This window comes from Lepeophtheirus salmonis, chromosome 4, assembly GCF_016086655.4.
Source record: "Lepeophtheirus salmonis chromosome 4, UVic_Lsal_1.4, whole genome shotgun sequence".
Taxonomy (NCBI): Eukaryota; Metazoa; Arthropoda; class Copepoda; order Siphonostomatoida; family Caligidae; genus Lepeophtheirus; species Lepeophtheirus salmonis.
In genome coordinates this window covers 12,711,506-12,729,686 of record NC_052134.2, presented here as the reverse complement: position 1 = coordinate 12,729,686, position 18,181 = coordinate 12,711,506, and the positions used below count along the sequence as shown (strand labels likewise).

At 31.5% G+C, this 18,181-nt stretch overlaps 1 protein-coding gene across 1 annotated transcript; it reads right to left on the bottom strand.

The window, feature by feature from the left end:
* Nucleotides 1-5,709: 5,709 nt before the first annotated feature.
* LOC121116821 (transcription factor RFX4) lies at nt 5,710-17,628 on the bottom strand. The gene is made up of 12 exons (XM_040711118.2): nt 17,182-17,628; nt 9,676-10,333; nt 9,022-9,164; nt 8,532-8,958; nt 8,315-8,464; nt 8,142-8,256; nt 7,968-8,077; nt 7,824-7,905; nt 7,549-7,759; nt 7,268-7,492; nt 6,378-6,445; nt 5,710-6,322 (listed from the first exon to the last, which is right to left on the bottom strand). Exons 2-9 carry the CDS (start codon nt 10,312-10,314, stop codon nt 7,593-7,595), a joined length of 1,833 nt encoding a protein of 610 aa, XP_040567052.1. The 5' UTR covers nt 10,315-10,333; nt 17,182-17,628; the 3' UTR covers nt 5,710-6,322; nt 6,378-6,445; nt 7,268-7,492; nt 7,549-7,592.
* Nucleotides 17,629-18,181: the final 553 nt, after the last annotated feature.

Here is an 18,181-nt window from a genome sequence, read left to right as displayed (position 1 = left end):
ATTATTGGCACTGCATCCAATTTGAGGCTTGGAGTTTTGAAAGATGTGTATTTTTTAGCTCTTGTAGAGTTGGATTCTTTACAGAATCATGACTCGTGGAAATGTCTGCTACAGACACGAGAATGCTTCGAGGGAACAAAATCCACTCTTGGTGTAACTCAATGCCATTTTTTTTTTCAATTCCTGGTCCTTTTGGAATAGATGGAGGGATACTTTGGGTTGGGAAGCCGAAGGAACATAGTTCCTCACTATTTTAAAGCAGGAACCCCGGTTCGACAGCCTGGGCAACAACACATAAGCATCACCTGAAAAATTCACTAAACTTTGGGACTAAATAGATTGCGAACGATGAGATGAACAACACTTTCTAACAGAAAAGTTGAACTAAATCCCTTTTTTGCCTTTATTCCTACTTTGATGGACTCATGCCCACAGGACACCGGCCTTGTGTTTTTATAATAATTTTATAAAAATATAATAGTTCTCATAGTCTCTACCTATACACTGATATTTTTTACCACACCCCAAAAGTTCGGTTTTCAATAATATATGGAAATGAGTGGATTTTAGGTTCTCAAATATTTGTTTTCTTTACAAAGCCATTGAAAAATTATTCAGAAAATGACAGATATTTCAGTTAAACATTAATTTTAATGTGTTAAAAGTATATGCACAATAATTCCTAGACAAATTTCTAAAAACTTTTTTTTTTTTTCGAAACCAATATTTCATTGGAAGCTCATTTTTTTGCACCTGAAAAAAACATCATGCAATTTTCACCGGTTTCTTTTTTTTACCCATACCTCTGTTGATTTTGAATCAATTTAGTAAACATCTTTATTCGTAAAGTTGTTTTTTTTGAGACACCAATTAATTTATGATTTATAACCTCGATCTTGTCTGTTTGAGCTTCAAAAAACAATTTTTGGTTTCCAATATAGAAAAAGCTGCCCTTGTTTACCCCCCTAAAGACCGGTTGGACTGGTCCTAAGACCTGACTGGATCGAATAAATAAGAACTAACACAACATTGATTACATGCCTGCGGATATTTTTAAAGCATTTTTCGGTTGTCGAGGAAAATGTACCAAAGAAATACTGAACATCCTCATGTCCTCTTACGATTGGACAAATTGAAGTCACAAGCCATTTTATAAACGAATCAAGTCCACAACTTTGACATTGTTGTACATACATACCGATGAATAAACGTCGTCTCTAACTAAGCCTAGGCCTTAGGTCATTCATCCAAAACGTAAAGTTAAGGATACATATTATAAAAGGGGATTAGTGTATACGATTAAATATATTTACAACAGCAACTTGAGGTAGATACAACAACAACAACAACAACTAAATAATACTATGTGTAGCCATTTGATGTTATGCAACATTTGAAGTTGTTAAATGTAGTATAAAAAACCACATCTTGTAATTTAATTGTTTCTATGAACCTATAAAAAAGCTTCTGATTATCCAATGACTAATTTACTCTTACAAAAGCAAGATGATTTTTTGTTTAGTAAATACATACATATAATATAAAAACTGGAGTAATTTAGCTGATGTATACATACCTGTCAAGACAAAGCAAAACTAAATATAAAACCTTGATAATTTAATTTAAACAAAACTACAACTTGCAAATACTTCAACATATATTCGTAGGTACACAAGTATTAATTATATACCTGGAATCATTATCAGTATTTAATAGGTATTACATCATGAATCAAACGCTTTTTTTTTAATTTGAATATAGGTATGTTATCCAGTGTCCAAATTTCTTGGATTTCAAATAAATTTGCATCATTTATTGGGTGATTAATTGAGATCTAAACACTAATTAATTCAATAATAAATGAATGTTGAGTGGTTGAAATTAATTCATGTTTCGATGTATGAAAGCATAAGCAATTAGTTACAAAAGAAGAAAAAACGCTTAGCTCTCTAGCATTCGTATAAGTCGAAAAAATGATACTTGAACGTAATCGACGAATTTCCATTCGAGCACTCCAAGCAGTTAGGCGTCTCCAGTATCACCCTCTACGCCGTCAGCATGTCTGAAACGTTGAGAAGATGAAGGGTTCTGTCAAAAAGGTCAAACTGAAGCCGGAGGAGTTAAAGAAAATGTCCATGTAAGAGATCTTGGGGTTTCACAACGGATTGTCCAGAGAGCTATCAAAAAGTGGGTAGAAAGAGCCTTGTGAGAGCGGAGAGGCCACTTTTGACACCTGCAATGAGAGAAACCCATCTCCTTTTTTTAAGACTCTTTCGAATGAGTCTTTTGAGCACTTGTTTCATAATTTTACCCCTCCCTCTACAGACCTGATGCTAATCCCATAGACTTCAAAGGGAAGGCATGCAGTGTCCGTCATCCAAACACCGATGCTCTTAAAGCCTATTCGACCCAAAACTGGGACGCCATGACAAACGGTTACATCCGCAGTAGGTGCCAGTGCCTTTCGCTACCGTCTATAAGCCATCATTACCTCTAAAGGCGTCTAGGGATTCCAAAAAACGGACATTCAAGGCAGTACTCGGAGCAAATCCTTTTTCTTCGTGTTTCTATCTCTTTTCTTCCTTGTTTTCTCTGTGTTTCTATTTCTTCTAGCTGGGGCATACAAATATTTACGGACTTTTATCATGGGATCAATTCAAAAATGAGTTTTATCATTCAAAGGCCTTATCTCCAATTGACAAGGATATAGAGCATATTTGGGTGAGTTCTTTTTTTAAATTAAAGCTCATACGTTCAACTATCCAATGAGATACTTTTAAACTTTTTTGATTTATTCGTTTTGAAGCTACGAGCTTCCGAATGAAAAACATATATTTTCCACTTTAAACAGAGATGACTCGAGTTATAAGTATGATACAGACATTTCAAAAATAGTTTTATAATTTTTTAACATTCGGCTTTTAAATATATTAACATACTGTATCTCTATCTTCAACGCCGATGGCTTAAAATAGCTTTGAAGATTAAAAACAGGCAAACAAAAAATATTTGGCCTTTTTCTGAAGGGTGCAAGGCTCTGGGAGAAAAAATAAGGCTATATTTGTGATCAGGGAATCAAGCTCTATAAAATTGAGCATATACTGTTTTTGTACCATTTTTGTTGTAGGATAGTGTAATCAGAGCACTATTCCACTCAATTAAAATGAGGGGTTCCCATTTTTTTGCTGGTATAGGTGTATTTCAATTTGACAGGTCTTTACTATTGCAATTGAATTCAATATATTGCAAGTTTAAGTATGCCTTAGGATTTGTGACATCCATACATTATTTGCAATATCTTATAATAATCCAAATGATTAATGAAAAAGTTTGGGAAGCACCGTCTTAGGGTACATGTATTTACGAGGTTTTGGGCAATATCATCCAGTTAAGTTTGAGTTTTAAAAAAGGTTTCTCAAGTTTTTGAACTTATGCTTACTTTAGATTTTAAGTTCTTAAGTCAATTTACCATATAGAAATATAAAAAATCGTATTTCAGTTTAGAAAGCCCTTTTAAAGAAATAAAAATTTATGTTCCGACATTATCTCCAGACAGGAAGGAGCTGGTGAACTGATGCCTGATTCATCTTAGAGTGACCAGCTACATGAGCCGCAAACTCATCAATTGAAACTGCAAAGAGTCGCAGGCCCAGCATGGAAAAAAAAATTCTAGCTTATATTGAGACATAATTTCAGCAGTATTTCTTCCAATCTTTAAAATTATTTTTATCTCTCAATTTTTTTGATGTTCTCTCATAAAAGGTAGAAACAGAAAAAGTAATATAAACTTACATAAATAAGGGAAAATTCGAGCGATTTACTCACTTTTCTGAAATGAAATGCATGCTCCCACTAACACTCGTTATTCAAAACAATAAGTTGCTCCTGCTCACTAATGCTTTGATAATTGATCACAGCTTCATAGGCATTTATTCGAATCCAACCAATTAATATTAAGAACACTGATAGAGGGAAAGGTGAAGAAACATCGATTTTATAGACAGCCGTCGATGTTTCTGCTTCTTTTCTCTCAATCTGGTTCTTTCGGAGAAAAGGTTGCGTAATAAATAATGGTAACGACGTGGGCACTGCAACTTTTTGCATGGATCTTACTCGTGGCTCTAATCAAGATCAATACAGATGTGACGTGTAATATAGATAATGTAATATTTGATCTAAATTAGGATTAAAAAATCCGAAAAATCCCTCATACCTTTTTTAAGATCCGTAATATTACAAGTACCCATAGCCAGTATGGATCTCGGATCTTTTCGGATAGTACAAGTTACTTATACCATGTTCGAGTATTTGGAATCCAGGTCCACTACTTCCCTATCTTTAGCCGGAATGGGGGAAGGCATACTTTATAATTGTGACGTCATAGTATCGCAACCTTACAATTTTATTACATTAATATTGCTCTTTGTCTAAAAAAGGAGGGTCAATGGCACCTTGGCATTTATGGTTCCAGCGGCCTGATGTGACATTAAATATGAGCAAATAAAATGATGTTATTTGAAATTTAATGTACACTAAATAATATTATCAATGAAATAATTATTCATATGGGTCCAGTAGGATTAACAAAAACAATAAAAAGAATGGTGCACTCTTGGAATTCACTTTTCCAGTCGGGCCTTCCTTTATTATGTCCACACGAACCAGTAAATAATAATATCGGGTTAGATATTAATAATAAAATCTATAAATCAGATCACCTCACCTCATTCGGACAACTAGAGAATAGGAAACCCTCTTTGACTTTCCACAATTTCTTGGTGAGAGGTCGTGCAATTAAGCAAATATGTAACACACATCGGGAGTACCTGATATTGGGACCCTACACACTGGGTATTATTGATCTACCACTTTGATTATAAGCGGAGTTAGAAGAGGTGTTTCTTGAAGAGCCCTTGAGAATAAACCGAGATATTTTATTGTATAAAAATACATAATTATCAATTCCGTATCCCCCTCAACCACCCTAATTTATATAATGGGGATGTATTCTGTAAAATCCTATCACAAACTAAAAAAAAAACGTGCTTAAGCCATAAATTAACTACAGGCTTCATACAAATAATAAGATCTGAAACTCGCTTGAGAAATATTGTACCTTTTGTAAAATAGAAGTTGAGTCCTCTCGCAGTCTATTCCATAATAGCCCTAGGGTGGTCTCCCTCCGTAAGGAATCAGAAAGTTTATTGTTCAGTGCTTTTGTTGGGATGACCTCGGAGAGCGACTGGCTTATAATAATGAACCCAGCAGTGGTCGAAAATCTAAAGCTGGAGGGCATAGTAACATACTTTCTACTATTAATTTACAAAAAAAAATCCAGAGCAGTGCCTGTCCCACGCCTTCCTTAGTTAAATCATTGAGAAATTACATTAATGTGATGACTAGTGATGAAAATCCTGTGTATAATGGAAATGTTAAAAAAAAACAACGAAAATCAACATTGTAACCCTGACAATTTGACGAATGTTTTGGAAGAGAGAAAGAATAATACTCATGATGTTTGATTAAATCAGTTACAATCAGCTGTAGCAAGGAAGGAAGGTGAAAAGGATATAAATATGGGCATTTACTAGAACTCATCCGATGTCGATACCCAATTCTACTCTGATTCCAACAAGGATTTATAATTATAACTCCATAACAAATCCTTACTCTAGATTCCTAAGTTAGATGGATTAAATGTAATACTAAAATGTTTAATTAACTTTAATCAGTGCAAATCCATCTAACACATTAAAGGAACATTAAAAAAAATCCTTACTCTCCGTCTTTTATGAACACACAAGAATTTTCATTCAGGTATTTAATATAATTGAATCTATTTAGGAAAGGAAGTTCACTAATCGAATGAAATAATAATGGGAACTGCTAAGGAAAAGAAAAATTCATTCTTCAGATTATCAATTCCCCAAAAAAAAAAAAAAAAAAAAAAAATGTGCCTGATAAAAATACATCATGACACATCTTTGACATACTTTGGTTGTCTTCTATTAATGTCTGATTAATTTTATATTATTTTTTTTTACACAAAAACGCTAGCTTTGTTAATCAAAGTTTTACTTATTGTTCTTTTATTGTTTATTTTACCTTGGAGTCTTTGAAGATTAAAATTTTGAAAAACTTGTATTAAATTATAATTGCTTGGTAGAAATTAAATAATAACACTTTAAACTGAAAAATAAAATAACATCATTTATTGTGAGGAAGAAGGTTCCGTTGTCGAGGAAGAAGATTCATGGAGATTAAAGTGAGTTGAGTCATACTCTTCTTGAGAGGGAAGCATCCAAGGTTGATATGAAGATGTCTAATAAATGGAAAAAGTTATATAAAATTGACAAATCAATCTGGAAATAAATTACTAATAATTTTTCCGACGATGTTTTCATCATTTTGAGAGGAGGTGGATTGGAGGGCTCTTGACTCAAATCTAGGGATAATAAAAAAGTTGTTGTATTTTAATATTTGTCATATACATGGCTGGTTATAGGGGAAGACTTAGGTTTCAAGTGTCCTAGACCCCGCTGTTGACTGAGGGCACTGTATTGGGTAGGATTTTAAGAAATTTATTTTAAAAAGACCATAAAGAAATTATGGACGTTTGTCTTTAAAAAAAAAAATTCTAAGAAATAAACAATTATTCCCATTGGATTAAATATACATTTTCTAAAAAGGCTTTTACAGGGTCATTTGAAAAAAATAGGAAAGAACTAAAAAAGTGATTTTGTTCCAGGAAATAAAGAAAAGGGTTTCAACCATTTTTATATTGGCCTTAAGCCTGCTCACCCCAAAACCGCCCCATGTCATAATAGGTTGGTGTAAAAAGTAATTTCGTATTTTTCACATTATTCATTATGGTTTATACGAAGTGTTTCAGCCAAGTAGGCCCTGTTTTGTTCAATAACGTGTTGCCAATGAGAATCCAACTTCATAATGCCTTGTCGTATGATCTGATGTGTCCATTAATGGTCAAGATATATGTACTTAGTTAAAAAAAGAAAAAAAAACGGGAACACGAAATCACTTTTTCCCCAACCTAATATGTTGACTAGAATTGAATCAATCCTATGATTAGAACTAAAACAGTCTTTTTTCTCTTTTCAAAGTTAAATAAGAAAAAAAAACGACATGAAATACTTTGTCTTTTCGCCAAAGTAAATAAGAGTAAAATAAAGAGCTAATAATGTACTTAGTTCTAGAATGGATCCAACACTAATATTTACGGATAAATAGCAACAGTAAATAACTTTACCATATGCAGATCCATGACTATCAAAGGCTGAGGGTGACACCATTTCTTCACTTTTACTTAAGAAATCAATTCCAAAGGAGTCAGTGCAAGTGGCCTCCGACAATTCCGAGGGTTTAGCACTAAGTATCTTTGGAGACATGTCTCGAAGTGCGCAATTAAAGATGGATTTCTCAACTTCATACAAAATAACTTCATTCAGAAGCAAATACATTAAATGAAAACCGCCTAGAGGAAAAGGATGTAAATATTAGTTAGAGAATGGACGCAATATAATTGATTACTTGATGGACTCTCAGATCCGTATTTTTTGAGGGGTTTAAGTATTTTACAACCAATGGCTTGCCATACGCCGAGTATTTTTTTTGGCTTTTGTTCTTATATTTGAGATCTCAGATTTATGCTCGATGTGATGTCGGATAATGTTCACCATCCAATAACATACATCGGATATGGGCCTCTGCTCCAGCATCATTGCATGGAATTTGTCAATATCTAGAAGGAATAAGGTATGATATGTACTCAAGATAGGATCGTATATGTTTATCAATGGCCTTACAGCTTTGAATTAATTTATCATTACAGGTTTTGAGACAAATATCCTCAAAAAACGTAGTATCCATTTCAACCTTCTTCCAATCCTAAACAAAAAAAAAATCAATTTTGTAATATATATATGAAAATAATAATGTTCTTTAAAAACCTTGGCAAGTTCCTGGTAGCATTTGGATGTGCTCATGACTAGAGATGACGTTTGGTACAAATGGCAGACTGAAGTTCCTCTACGAATCATCTTTGCTAATTGCTTGGCCACTAAATAAATATATAGGCTGCTTTAATAATATTTAGATTAGCTTGGTATATAATATGGACTCACGCTTCATTTTAACATTAACTAAAGTCTCTGGCATATTTTTCAACGCGAATTGAAGACTCGCGACAAGGTCATAGGAGAACTTTCTTATGATTTTCAATATATTTTCAGGATACATCTAAAATTTATTTACGGATGTAGAAACAATATATATCCAGAAGCTATCATACACTTACTTGAATGCATGTTGGTAGGACAGCCTTCAATAGGGTTCGATATAGGATCATGTCGCAAACTCCTATTAAAGTAATTGCCACGTTATCGCCCAAATAGTTGGTTAAATGATCTGGGAGCTCCTTCCAAAAGTTTTTGAATATGGTCGAAATCTAATGAATAAATGATATTATGAGCTTTTCATAGGAAAATGGGATTAATATGTTTGACCATCATTACTTCTGTAAAGTTAAAACGTTTAATCACGTCCAACACTTTTTGACAGTGTATGTGGTATAGATCAATGAGGATTTGTAGATTCCTGGAATCAATGACACTTGAGCCGCATATATTCAAATCCACAATTTCTGGGAAGTTTGGGAGTTGCTGTGCAGCAGCAAATTGAACTAGAGAATTCAGAGGTTTTTGGTCCACTTGGTCCATGGTGGCAACCGTGGTAAAGGTTGAAGAGTGCCCTGATGCGTGAGTAAATTGATTCGTGGATGTGCAAATGTTTGAGTTGATGGAATGGTGTAATGAAGATGCGCTAGAATTGTTTTGAAAAGAGTGACTTGACATTTGTGATGATCCTTTGATTGAAGAGTTGAACTTTTGGTTTGGGTTATGCTGTTTGGAAGTGAAGAGTTTGACGTCTTGTGGGGGAATGCTTTTGAAGTAATGCAATAATAAATTTCGTTTATTAATATCCTCATAAAAATTAGAAACTTACAAATCCTCGCTTTTACGATTAGAGTAATTAGGACTGTAATAAATGGAGTCGGGTTTAATGGCGAGCCCAAAGTAATGATAGCGGGACTGTCCTCGTGTTCCTAGTCTTCTTGTTGTCAGGTTTTGAAACATTTGGCGAATAATCTACGAAGAAAAGATTATCTTAAAATTACAAAATTGGACAAGTTGGATCATGGGCCTCAGCAGGGATAGGCTAGAGAGGCTGGGTTTTAGTCATTCTGGTAAATTGCGCAGCAGAGAAAAAATTTAGTAGTTGAAATATTTTTCAAAAAGTTTATTTTTTTGTGAATAGCTGTCGATTTTTTAATTATTTTCGAAAAAATGTAAGATTTGAAATTTTTTAGCAAAATTAAAAATTTGAATTTTTTCTTCAAAAAATTAAATATTTGAATTTTTTTTCGAAAAAATTGAATTTTTTAAAAATTAGCATTGATTTTTTGAGAAAAAATTTAATATTTGAAATGTTTTTCAATAAATTTATTTCTTTTTAAATTTTTTTCTATGACTAGCTATGGATTTTCAAAAAGTTATATAAAAAATTATTATTATTTTTTTTAATTATTTTTTCAAAATTTTTAAAAAAATCAAACACTACCCAAAATATAACCCTGTGGACGCCCCTATGGATAGGTACCTTTCCAAAACTGGCTGCATTGACGGGATGCATGTTATTTTTGCTACAAAAATCAACGTAATTGAAATAAACGACATTCCGTGGTATACAAACACCATCCGCCAATTCATAGTTTTTATCTAACCAACACAGAGTAGCAGGTGTAGAGTGAGGGCGTAGCCGTTTAAAATTCGAATATTGATGACATAAATCAACTTTTGAATTATGAACCGAAGGTTCTACATAGCCCATTCCTCCTCCACCTCCAGGAGTACTAGAGACGAATTGATGCGCGGATTGTTGATGATGAGAAAGGCTTACTCCGCTTCCGTTATTACCGTCATGTCCATGATGGTGCTGATGGTTATTGGGGAATCCGTGTTGCAAATACTCCAAATGTCTTTGTTGTGAGTTTTCTAGTTCGTAGGCCCCATAATTTTGATAGCTATCAGACCGCCAATCCACATTTGGAGAGGCATTTTGCTGAACTCCGGCTAAGTCATCATTGATAAGTACTGCCTTAATGGAGTTGGATAAAGACGATGAATTTCCTCGAGCTCTACTAGAATCGGTTGAGGGTTCACCTACGTACACGGTATATTCGCTATAATCAGGATCTAACTGATGGGATATCCATTGATCAGACGATTGAGAGTGCATTGCTTTGAGAGTATTTAAACTGTTTTAATCGTAGGGAGAGAGAGAGGATAATATATTAATTAGAGTACATCTTGAAACATTTGGAGACAAAGAAGATGAAGGTCTTCTCCCCCTCTACTCCCTATTCACTACTCTTAAGGGCAGATTAACAAAACTTCCAACATACATTTAATTATTTGTATTTAAGGACTTAATCGTTCAAATAAATAATAATGATAATAGCACCTGTCGGATATTTATATCCAACAGAGTTTGGACTCTATGAAATATATGGATTCTGAATAAATCAATGAATGCTCTGTACTTCATTGCTAGGATTAAATCAATCCATAAAAACAACATTGTGAGCAAATTTAACAACATAATAATCAATTTTGAAATTTGATAATAGTTTGATAAATATTTTCACAAATTTTATTATTAAATGAATCTGTGTAAAATGCATTTGATCCTAAGCAAAGAATGAGTATATGCACGTAAAATGATTGTATGAAGGAATACATCGCCCAGGTACATTAATGCAATGATTATTAGTGATGGGATAATTTAAAAAAAAAAAAATCGCGATCCGGATACAATTGTAGTATAAATTCCCGATGCCGATTCATTTATTACTATTTTAAATAATAGTTAATAAATAACGTTTTTGCTATCAGAGGAGACATAAGAGTATATTTCACGGGGGGTTTGTTTTTGAAAATTTGAAAAATTAAAGTTTTTGGAAAAAATTATAAGAAATTGAATTTCAAATATTCAATAATTTGAAAAAAATTTCAAATATACAATTTCATATTGAATAATTTATCTAAAATCTTCAAATATTTACAAAAAAATGAAATTTGATAGAATAAAATTACAAAAACCCATGGCTATTCTCAAAAAATATCAAAAATTCCCAGGTGCTCAAAAAAAAAAAAGTTGGAAAAAAATAAAAAATAAAAATTGGAAAAAAATTTAAAAATTTAATTTCAAATATAATTTTTTTTTTTTGAAAAAAAAATCAAACATTAAATTTATTGTAGAAAATTTAAAAAAATACATAGTCATTCACAGAAACTGGGATTTTATGGAAAATAAATTCAAAAACCTATAGCTATACCCCAAAAATTTCTAAAATTATCATTTGTTCCCCAAAAATAAAAATTTTTGAAAAAATCTGAATTGCAAATTAAACATTATTTCCCTGTTGCCAATTCCGAATAACAAAAAAAAAGATTCTCCGATTGCTGATTCGGATTAATCGTCCCATCACTAATATGTATTTAACCCTTCGTTAATAAACATACTTATTTTAACGCGGTTAATGAACTGAGTAAAACAACTAAAAACAAAACGTATTTCATTATAAAAGAAACAGTTAAACGATTGGAATAACTACGTCAATTAAATTCTGTATTATTTTTTCAACTATTCCACCGTTTTTGCACTCGTAAATATCAATTAAAGTGCTTTAAATACTTGTATAAATATAAGGAATTGAGAAAAAATCAATTTTTATTTATAAATAATCTGAACAACATGAGTCTGTTAAACTGATTTAATGTAAATTTCAGGTATCAAATTAGAACCCATCAGTTTTTGATGAGGTTGAATGTATTTTATAAGATCATAGCTACAAAATCATATATTTGTTCAAATTGTTCAAATAAATTATATTACGCGTCTGTGACATCAGATATCCAGATCCACATAAAAACAATTATAGGAGATGACAACAAGGGCATTCACATGGGCAGTAGCCCCCTCCCAATGAAGAAATTTTAACTTTTTACTTGAAAATGTAATATTTTTTGTGAACAGATGTTGATTTTTTATTTTTTTCCCCAAAAAAATTTTAGTCTTTTCTGAGCAAATGTGGATTTTTGATATTATTTTCCCAAAAAATTAGTTTTTTCTCAACAGTTGTGGATTTTTGAAATCATTTTTCTAAAAAATTAATTTTCTGTGTCTATCAATGGATTTTTCCAATTTTAATATTTGAATTTTTTTCAAAAACTTAACATTAAAAAATATATATATATATTCAATATATAATCCTGTGGAAGCCCCTGGGCAATGATTTGAATAGATATCTTGCCTGTACCAATACCAAAAACAAAGAAAAAAACTCTACTCAGGAATACCGGATCTTGGAAAAATCACATACTATGCCAAAGAAAAATAAATTATTTCGTCAACTGTTGAGTTGCATACGCAATCAGAGCAATAAGGAAAAAAAAGAGTTAGACGCATTGAAAAGTTAGCCAGAGAAAAATAATTGCCCAATGTTGAGATCAAAAAAGAGGATGTTGAGTTAATTATAAATGAGTTAGAGATATGCAAATCTAAAGCTGAATGTGTTTTTGTGGAGAGAAATGGTAATGTTGATGCGGCTCTTACTGTTCTTAGCAATTTAAGTACTTAAAAAGCGAGTATTTGGGAGGTTAAGTCCAAAAGAAAAATGGAGAGGGTCGTCTCATGTCTCTTTTTTTCTGTTCAAGCCGTAGCATTTAATAAATAAGATAATTATTATTTGAGATAATAAACGAACTCCTTTTTTTGACTGAATATAATGCATATATTTAATCATTATTTTCATAGCTGATGTTGTATGCCTCAGTAATGATCATAAAAACATCAACAAGATATAATTTATTAAATTAACAATAGAATTTCAACAAAATTAATACAAGAAATGGATGTCTTAATGATTAATGTAGCTGCCCTTAGCGGCAATAACACCTTCTAGGCGGGAAGACCAGACAACCGCTGCAGAAGTAGTCCCCTGTCACCGCGTCCCAAGGCTGGCTGACAGTGGCTGAGGGTATGGGTGTTTGGATGAAAGGCACAGCAATCCTTCCTCTCAACATGTACCCAAAAGTATAAAAAAAGACCTCAAAAGACTCATTCAAAAGGGCTTTGCTACAGAAGAGATTGGTTTCTTTCATTGCTGGTGTCAAAAGTGGCCTCTTCACACTCACAAGACTCTTTCAACACACTTTTTACGTAGCTCTATGGACAGTTTGGTGTTAAACTCTGATATATCTTGCAAAACCCCACATAGACTTAAGGGTATTTGCCTGAGTTGTTTTCTTAAACTCCTCCGAATGCAGTTTGGCATTTTTGACAGAGCCCTTCCTCTCCAACATTTCGGACTTGCTGATGGCGTAGTCAGTAGTCCTGGAGAGCCCAAGCTGCTTGAAAGCGCAAATGTAAACTCATCAATCACTTTCAATTGTTATTTTCTCCCCTTGTACGAAAGCTGAAGAGCTCAGGTATGTTTTGTTTTGTTACTAATATTTTATGCCTTAATGTATCGTAAAATGAATTAATTTCAATTACTCAACCTTCAATAATTATTGAATTAGCTAAGAGTTCAATGGACCACCCCGTAGATATGTTAACAACGATACTATGAACATTGCCCGAGAAGTAAACTTGACCGTGGGAAATTGCCCGAACGAAATTTGATCAAAGTGGAATATCGTCACAAAAAAGCCTCATTTTTAGTTTGCTTTGAGCGTAAGAAGTTATGTAAAACTAAAACTTATGTAACTCTTCAAATTGCCTGATTTCAATAAAGTTTTGTCTTACAGACAATTTAGTTGTTTGAAAGTTTATTCTCTTCATTCGTCTTTATAATTAAAAGGCTTTATTTACCATATTAAGCTTCTAAAAGCATATTTTTTTGGCCTTTTGAATAGCAATTAATTGAAAATAAAGATGGATTATAAAAACATTCACATATATATTTTCCTTCACACTTTCATTAAAAAGATAAGTTTACCATTCTAATTTGGATTCTAAAAAAATACTTAGAAAGAAAATAACCAAGTTTAATATACCTGTGTTTCAATTGTTCTTTTGCTCCAAACCCTGCTTTGATTAAAATGTTCTGCTTTACAAAAATTGCGAAATTATTTATTGTTTATTTCTCTAAGGATATAGATTGTAACAAACGAATATGGACTTTTAAAAATAATAAGTCCTTGTGGAACAATCTGGCAGCTATCGAGGAACTTTTAAGAATCTAAGTTTGTTCCGGAAGCTTTTTGTAAAATCAAAGCAATGTTATTAAAAAAAGAGGCTATGAATAACAATAATAGACACTTTTTGGTTTTTCGAACGGATTCTCAATTTAAACCAAAAAATATAACATTGCAAAAAAAAACTCTCAAAAATTGAAAATGTTATCAATAGAGGGCCTTGGTACAATAGAAAAAAATGTACAGCAAAACGGTTGTCCATTATTTTCTTTTTTATTATTTTTAACAAATAAAATTACAGGCTGTGGATGTGCAAATAAGTTTATAATAGAATGGATGTTTTAATGTGACGAATATGCTCTCTGTATTGAGCCGAGTATGTCTATTCTAGGTTTAATGTTTGAATACAGCAAACTCGAAGAGCATCCTTCACGTGTAGCCGTTATCTGTATTTATTTTTCGTAACCTCTCTGATGTGTACTGTAACCCTTACTTTGGGAACCACTACCATAGGGAAGGCTTCAAATATTTTTATATTCGATCCTCACTGTATTTTACAACATTTTTATGAAATGTTGTAGTTTTTATAAAAAATTAGAATGAGTCCATATAATATTTAAAGTTATTTATGTATAACTAACTTTATTTTTCCTGGTTTTGGTCAACTAACATTCGGCTTAAAAAAAGTCCCCTTGCTTTTGCTCAGTGTAAGCAATCCATGTATTTTCTCTGTATCATATTGATAAAAAAAAAAAAAAAGAACCCAACGAATCCAAATGAAAAACAAAGGAATCAATTTCTATCAAAGCATTAATTAATTCCCTAAGCCTCCATTAAATATTGCGAAACGTACAAATAAATCACAAACAAGGTATTATCTAGATAAATGAAGAATTGTACATAATCTGATATAATATTTTAGAAGCACACGTAAAGTATTGGGGATAAAATGTAGATTCAAAGGAATAAGATGAATTTTTATAAATCTCTGGATGTAAAATATCCTTGTTCACTAAAGGAAGGTTAATAATGTTTATATAAAACAGGGTTTTTGCATAACATTGCATTGCTAGCAGAACTCTGGCAAGGAGTAAATTATAGTGATATTTATGTTAGTACGATAAAATATCGATCTCAAATAGCAATGCTCATTTTATACTTTAACCTTTCCTCACAAATGGACATACATGTTTGAATATTTTCTTTAAGCGGGTTTTTTTTTTTGGTTTTTTTCACTCACCGCAATTGAACGTAAAATTAACATCACTAAATATATCTTATAGCCAGAATTGTAAGAAATAGCATATAGAACGCATGCTATATTTTGGCTTGTTTGCAATCATAGCAATGTTGGTTTTTTTATTGTTTTTGCTTTTTTTTCGAAACTATTATCATTATTTTTATTAAAAAATAGGTTTAATGTATTATATTTTTAGCTACCGCATTATAAAAAAGATGAATCAATAAAAACAAATAGAACTAATTTTTAATCAAAACAGTTAATTAAATTCAACCTTGATTAAACAGTTGAATAATTATAATAAATTGATCATTTTATTCACTATTATCTCAATTTTAGGACCCTTAAACTTAAAAAATCATTCTTTAATAAAATCTCAACAACATGAGTTTGGGATTTTTACAAGATATCCTTTTTTATTTTTATAGTAAAAATATTAAATTTTTATTTTTGACAAATAAAAATTCTATGAAATACTTATGACTTTAGATACATTTGAAGACTCAAATTAGTATCCGTCAGTTTTGGGTGAGATTGAGTTTATTACATAAAATAATAGCTAAATATATTCCTTTCCTGATATTTCAATTAATTAAGAAATCAACAAGAAATAAAAAAACCATTAATAAAATTCACTAAACCTCCATGAACGAATACAAAATATAGAAATAAATGCTAAACAAGGCATTATGAAGATAAATATAGATTTGCGTATAATCTAATTGAATAATTCTGGAGCATACCCTGAAAAGTGTGTGAGAAAAATGTAGATTAAAGGAATAAGAAAGATTTTTATAAATCTCAGGATGTAGAATATCTTAGTTCACTCAAGAAGGATTGATAATGTCTTAGCAAAATTGAGTTTTTGCTTTCTTGCATAACTTTGTCAATAAATAAACTATATGTTGCCGTTATAAAATTTCGATCTCAGATATCACTATCCTCTAAAACAAAAATATATATTGTTAGGGATTTAAATATTTGCTAAATTGTGTTTGTCAGTAAATATGTCTAATAGATTGAGTTGTATAAAATATTATATGGAAGGCGTGCTATATTTTTTCTTTAATTTTCCTATTACTAGGCATTTATGCCTATAGTTTAATTATTCAAATTAGTACCCATCAGTTATTGATGAGGTAATAAAATAATAACTCCTGAGTCCTCACATAACAAAAAATGAAAAGGAATAAAAAAGAAAAACAAATCAATCAATTTTTAAGCAAAAAAGTAAATTAAATTCACTAAAACTCGATTCAAAAATGGGAGAAATATACAAATAAACCCTATAAAGAGTAGTATATAATCTGATTCAATTGTCTGTGCGATAAAATGTATTTTCAAAGAAATAAGAACGACTTGTATAAGTCTTTGAGTGTATAATATCCAAGCTTACTAACCCCCATCTATATAAATATGTGCAATCAATCATAATTAATTGATTTGGCCTATGCAGAGTTAAATTGCACTATGAACAAGGTATATAGTTTATCTGCTTTGATGCTAATGAGTGAGAGGTTTCATTTACCTCTCAATATCTATCAGTAGCACAATCTACTACATATTATATAAATAATCTATTGTAGAAATCATCTCCATGGTACCTCTCAGGAGGAATACACAAAATTTATCTTATTTAATTATTTTATTTTTTTTACTTACCTAGGAGATCCGACCCCGGCGAGAAATGAATCCAAAATAAAGCGTTTCCCGGGACACGGTGATGGGGGAAATTTGAGAAAGAAAAAAAGAAGGGGCTTTCTCTCCCCCCACTCTCTCTCTACATATAGGAAAGATGTTATTGCTTAGCTCTATCATCAAACCCCTCCCCAATCCCCTCTCTCCACCAATCGGATCCTTCTCTCTACCTTTTTTAAACCACTACTTGTCTCCGTTTTTTATTGTCTCTCCTCCCATCTGCAACCATTTTCTACAATGGTTCTTTCTTTTTGAGAAGGCGATGAAAAATAAATATACTACCCGCTTCACAATCCTTTCTATCGCCTGGAAAAATAAAACAGTATTTAGTAAGTTATTATTTTAATTAATTTTCTGGCCTCTGAAGAATGAATATGACCTATTCAAAAACTTTCTTTTTTCGAATTTTGATAAGTTTCCACATTTTTCCCGTGCTCCATGATGTGAAAAGCTTAAAAGTCCTTTTTTTAGGCATTTAAATATGTCCTCCACCCTAGCTCATGGCCCTTAAATTTTTCCAAAATGCTATTTTTCATGATTTTGTGTAGTTTTTGCACAAAAAGATTAGATAAAACCGACAATTGAATGTCATGAAATACATTAAACTCAAATATGATTATTTTTGAATAATACTTTTTTTATATTTTATTATTTAAGTATCAAAATTGATGAGTAAAGTGAAGGTAAAGAGAAACAGCTTGGTGCACAGACAGCAGTACAAAAAGTGTATATTCCCATCTATCAATATTATCTTTTCTTATATCTATACTTTTTTGTGGAAAATATATGAATGTTTTCGAAAAGTTATACATTCATATCAATTTCTTATATAACGCTCCATAATTTTTATGTTTTTAGTAATATAAGTCTTAAAAAAAGTATAAAAGGCTCTAATTTTTAAATTGCTATAAGAAAAATTATCTGTGAATAATAAATTGAGTTGATTGTATAATCTTAATATATT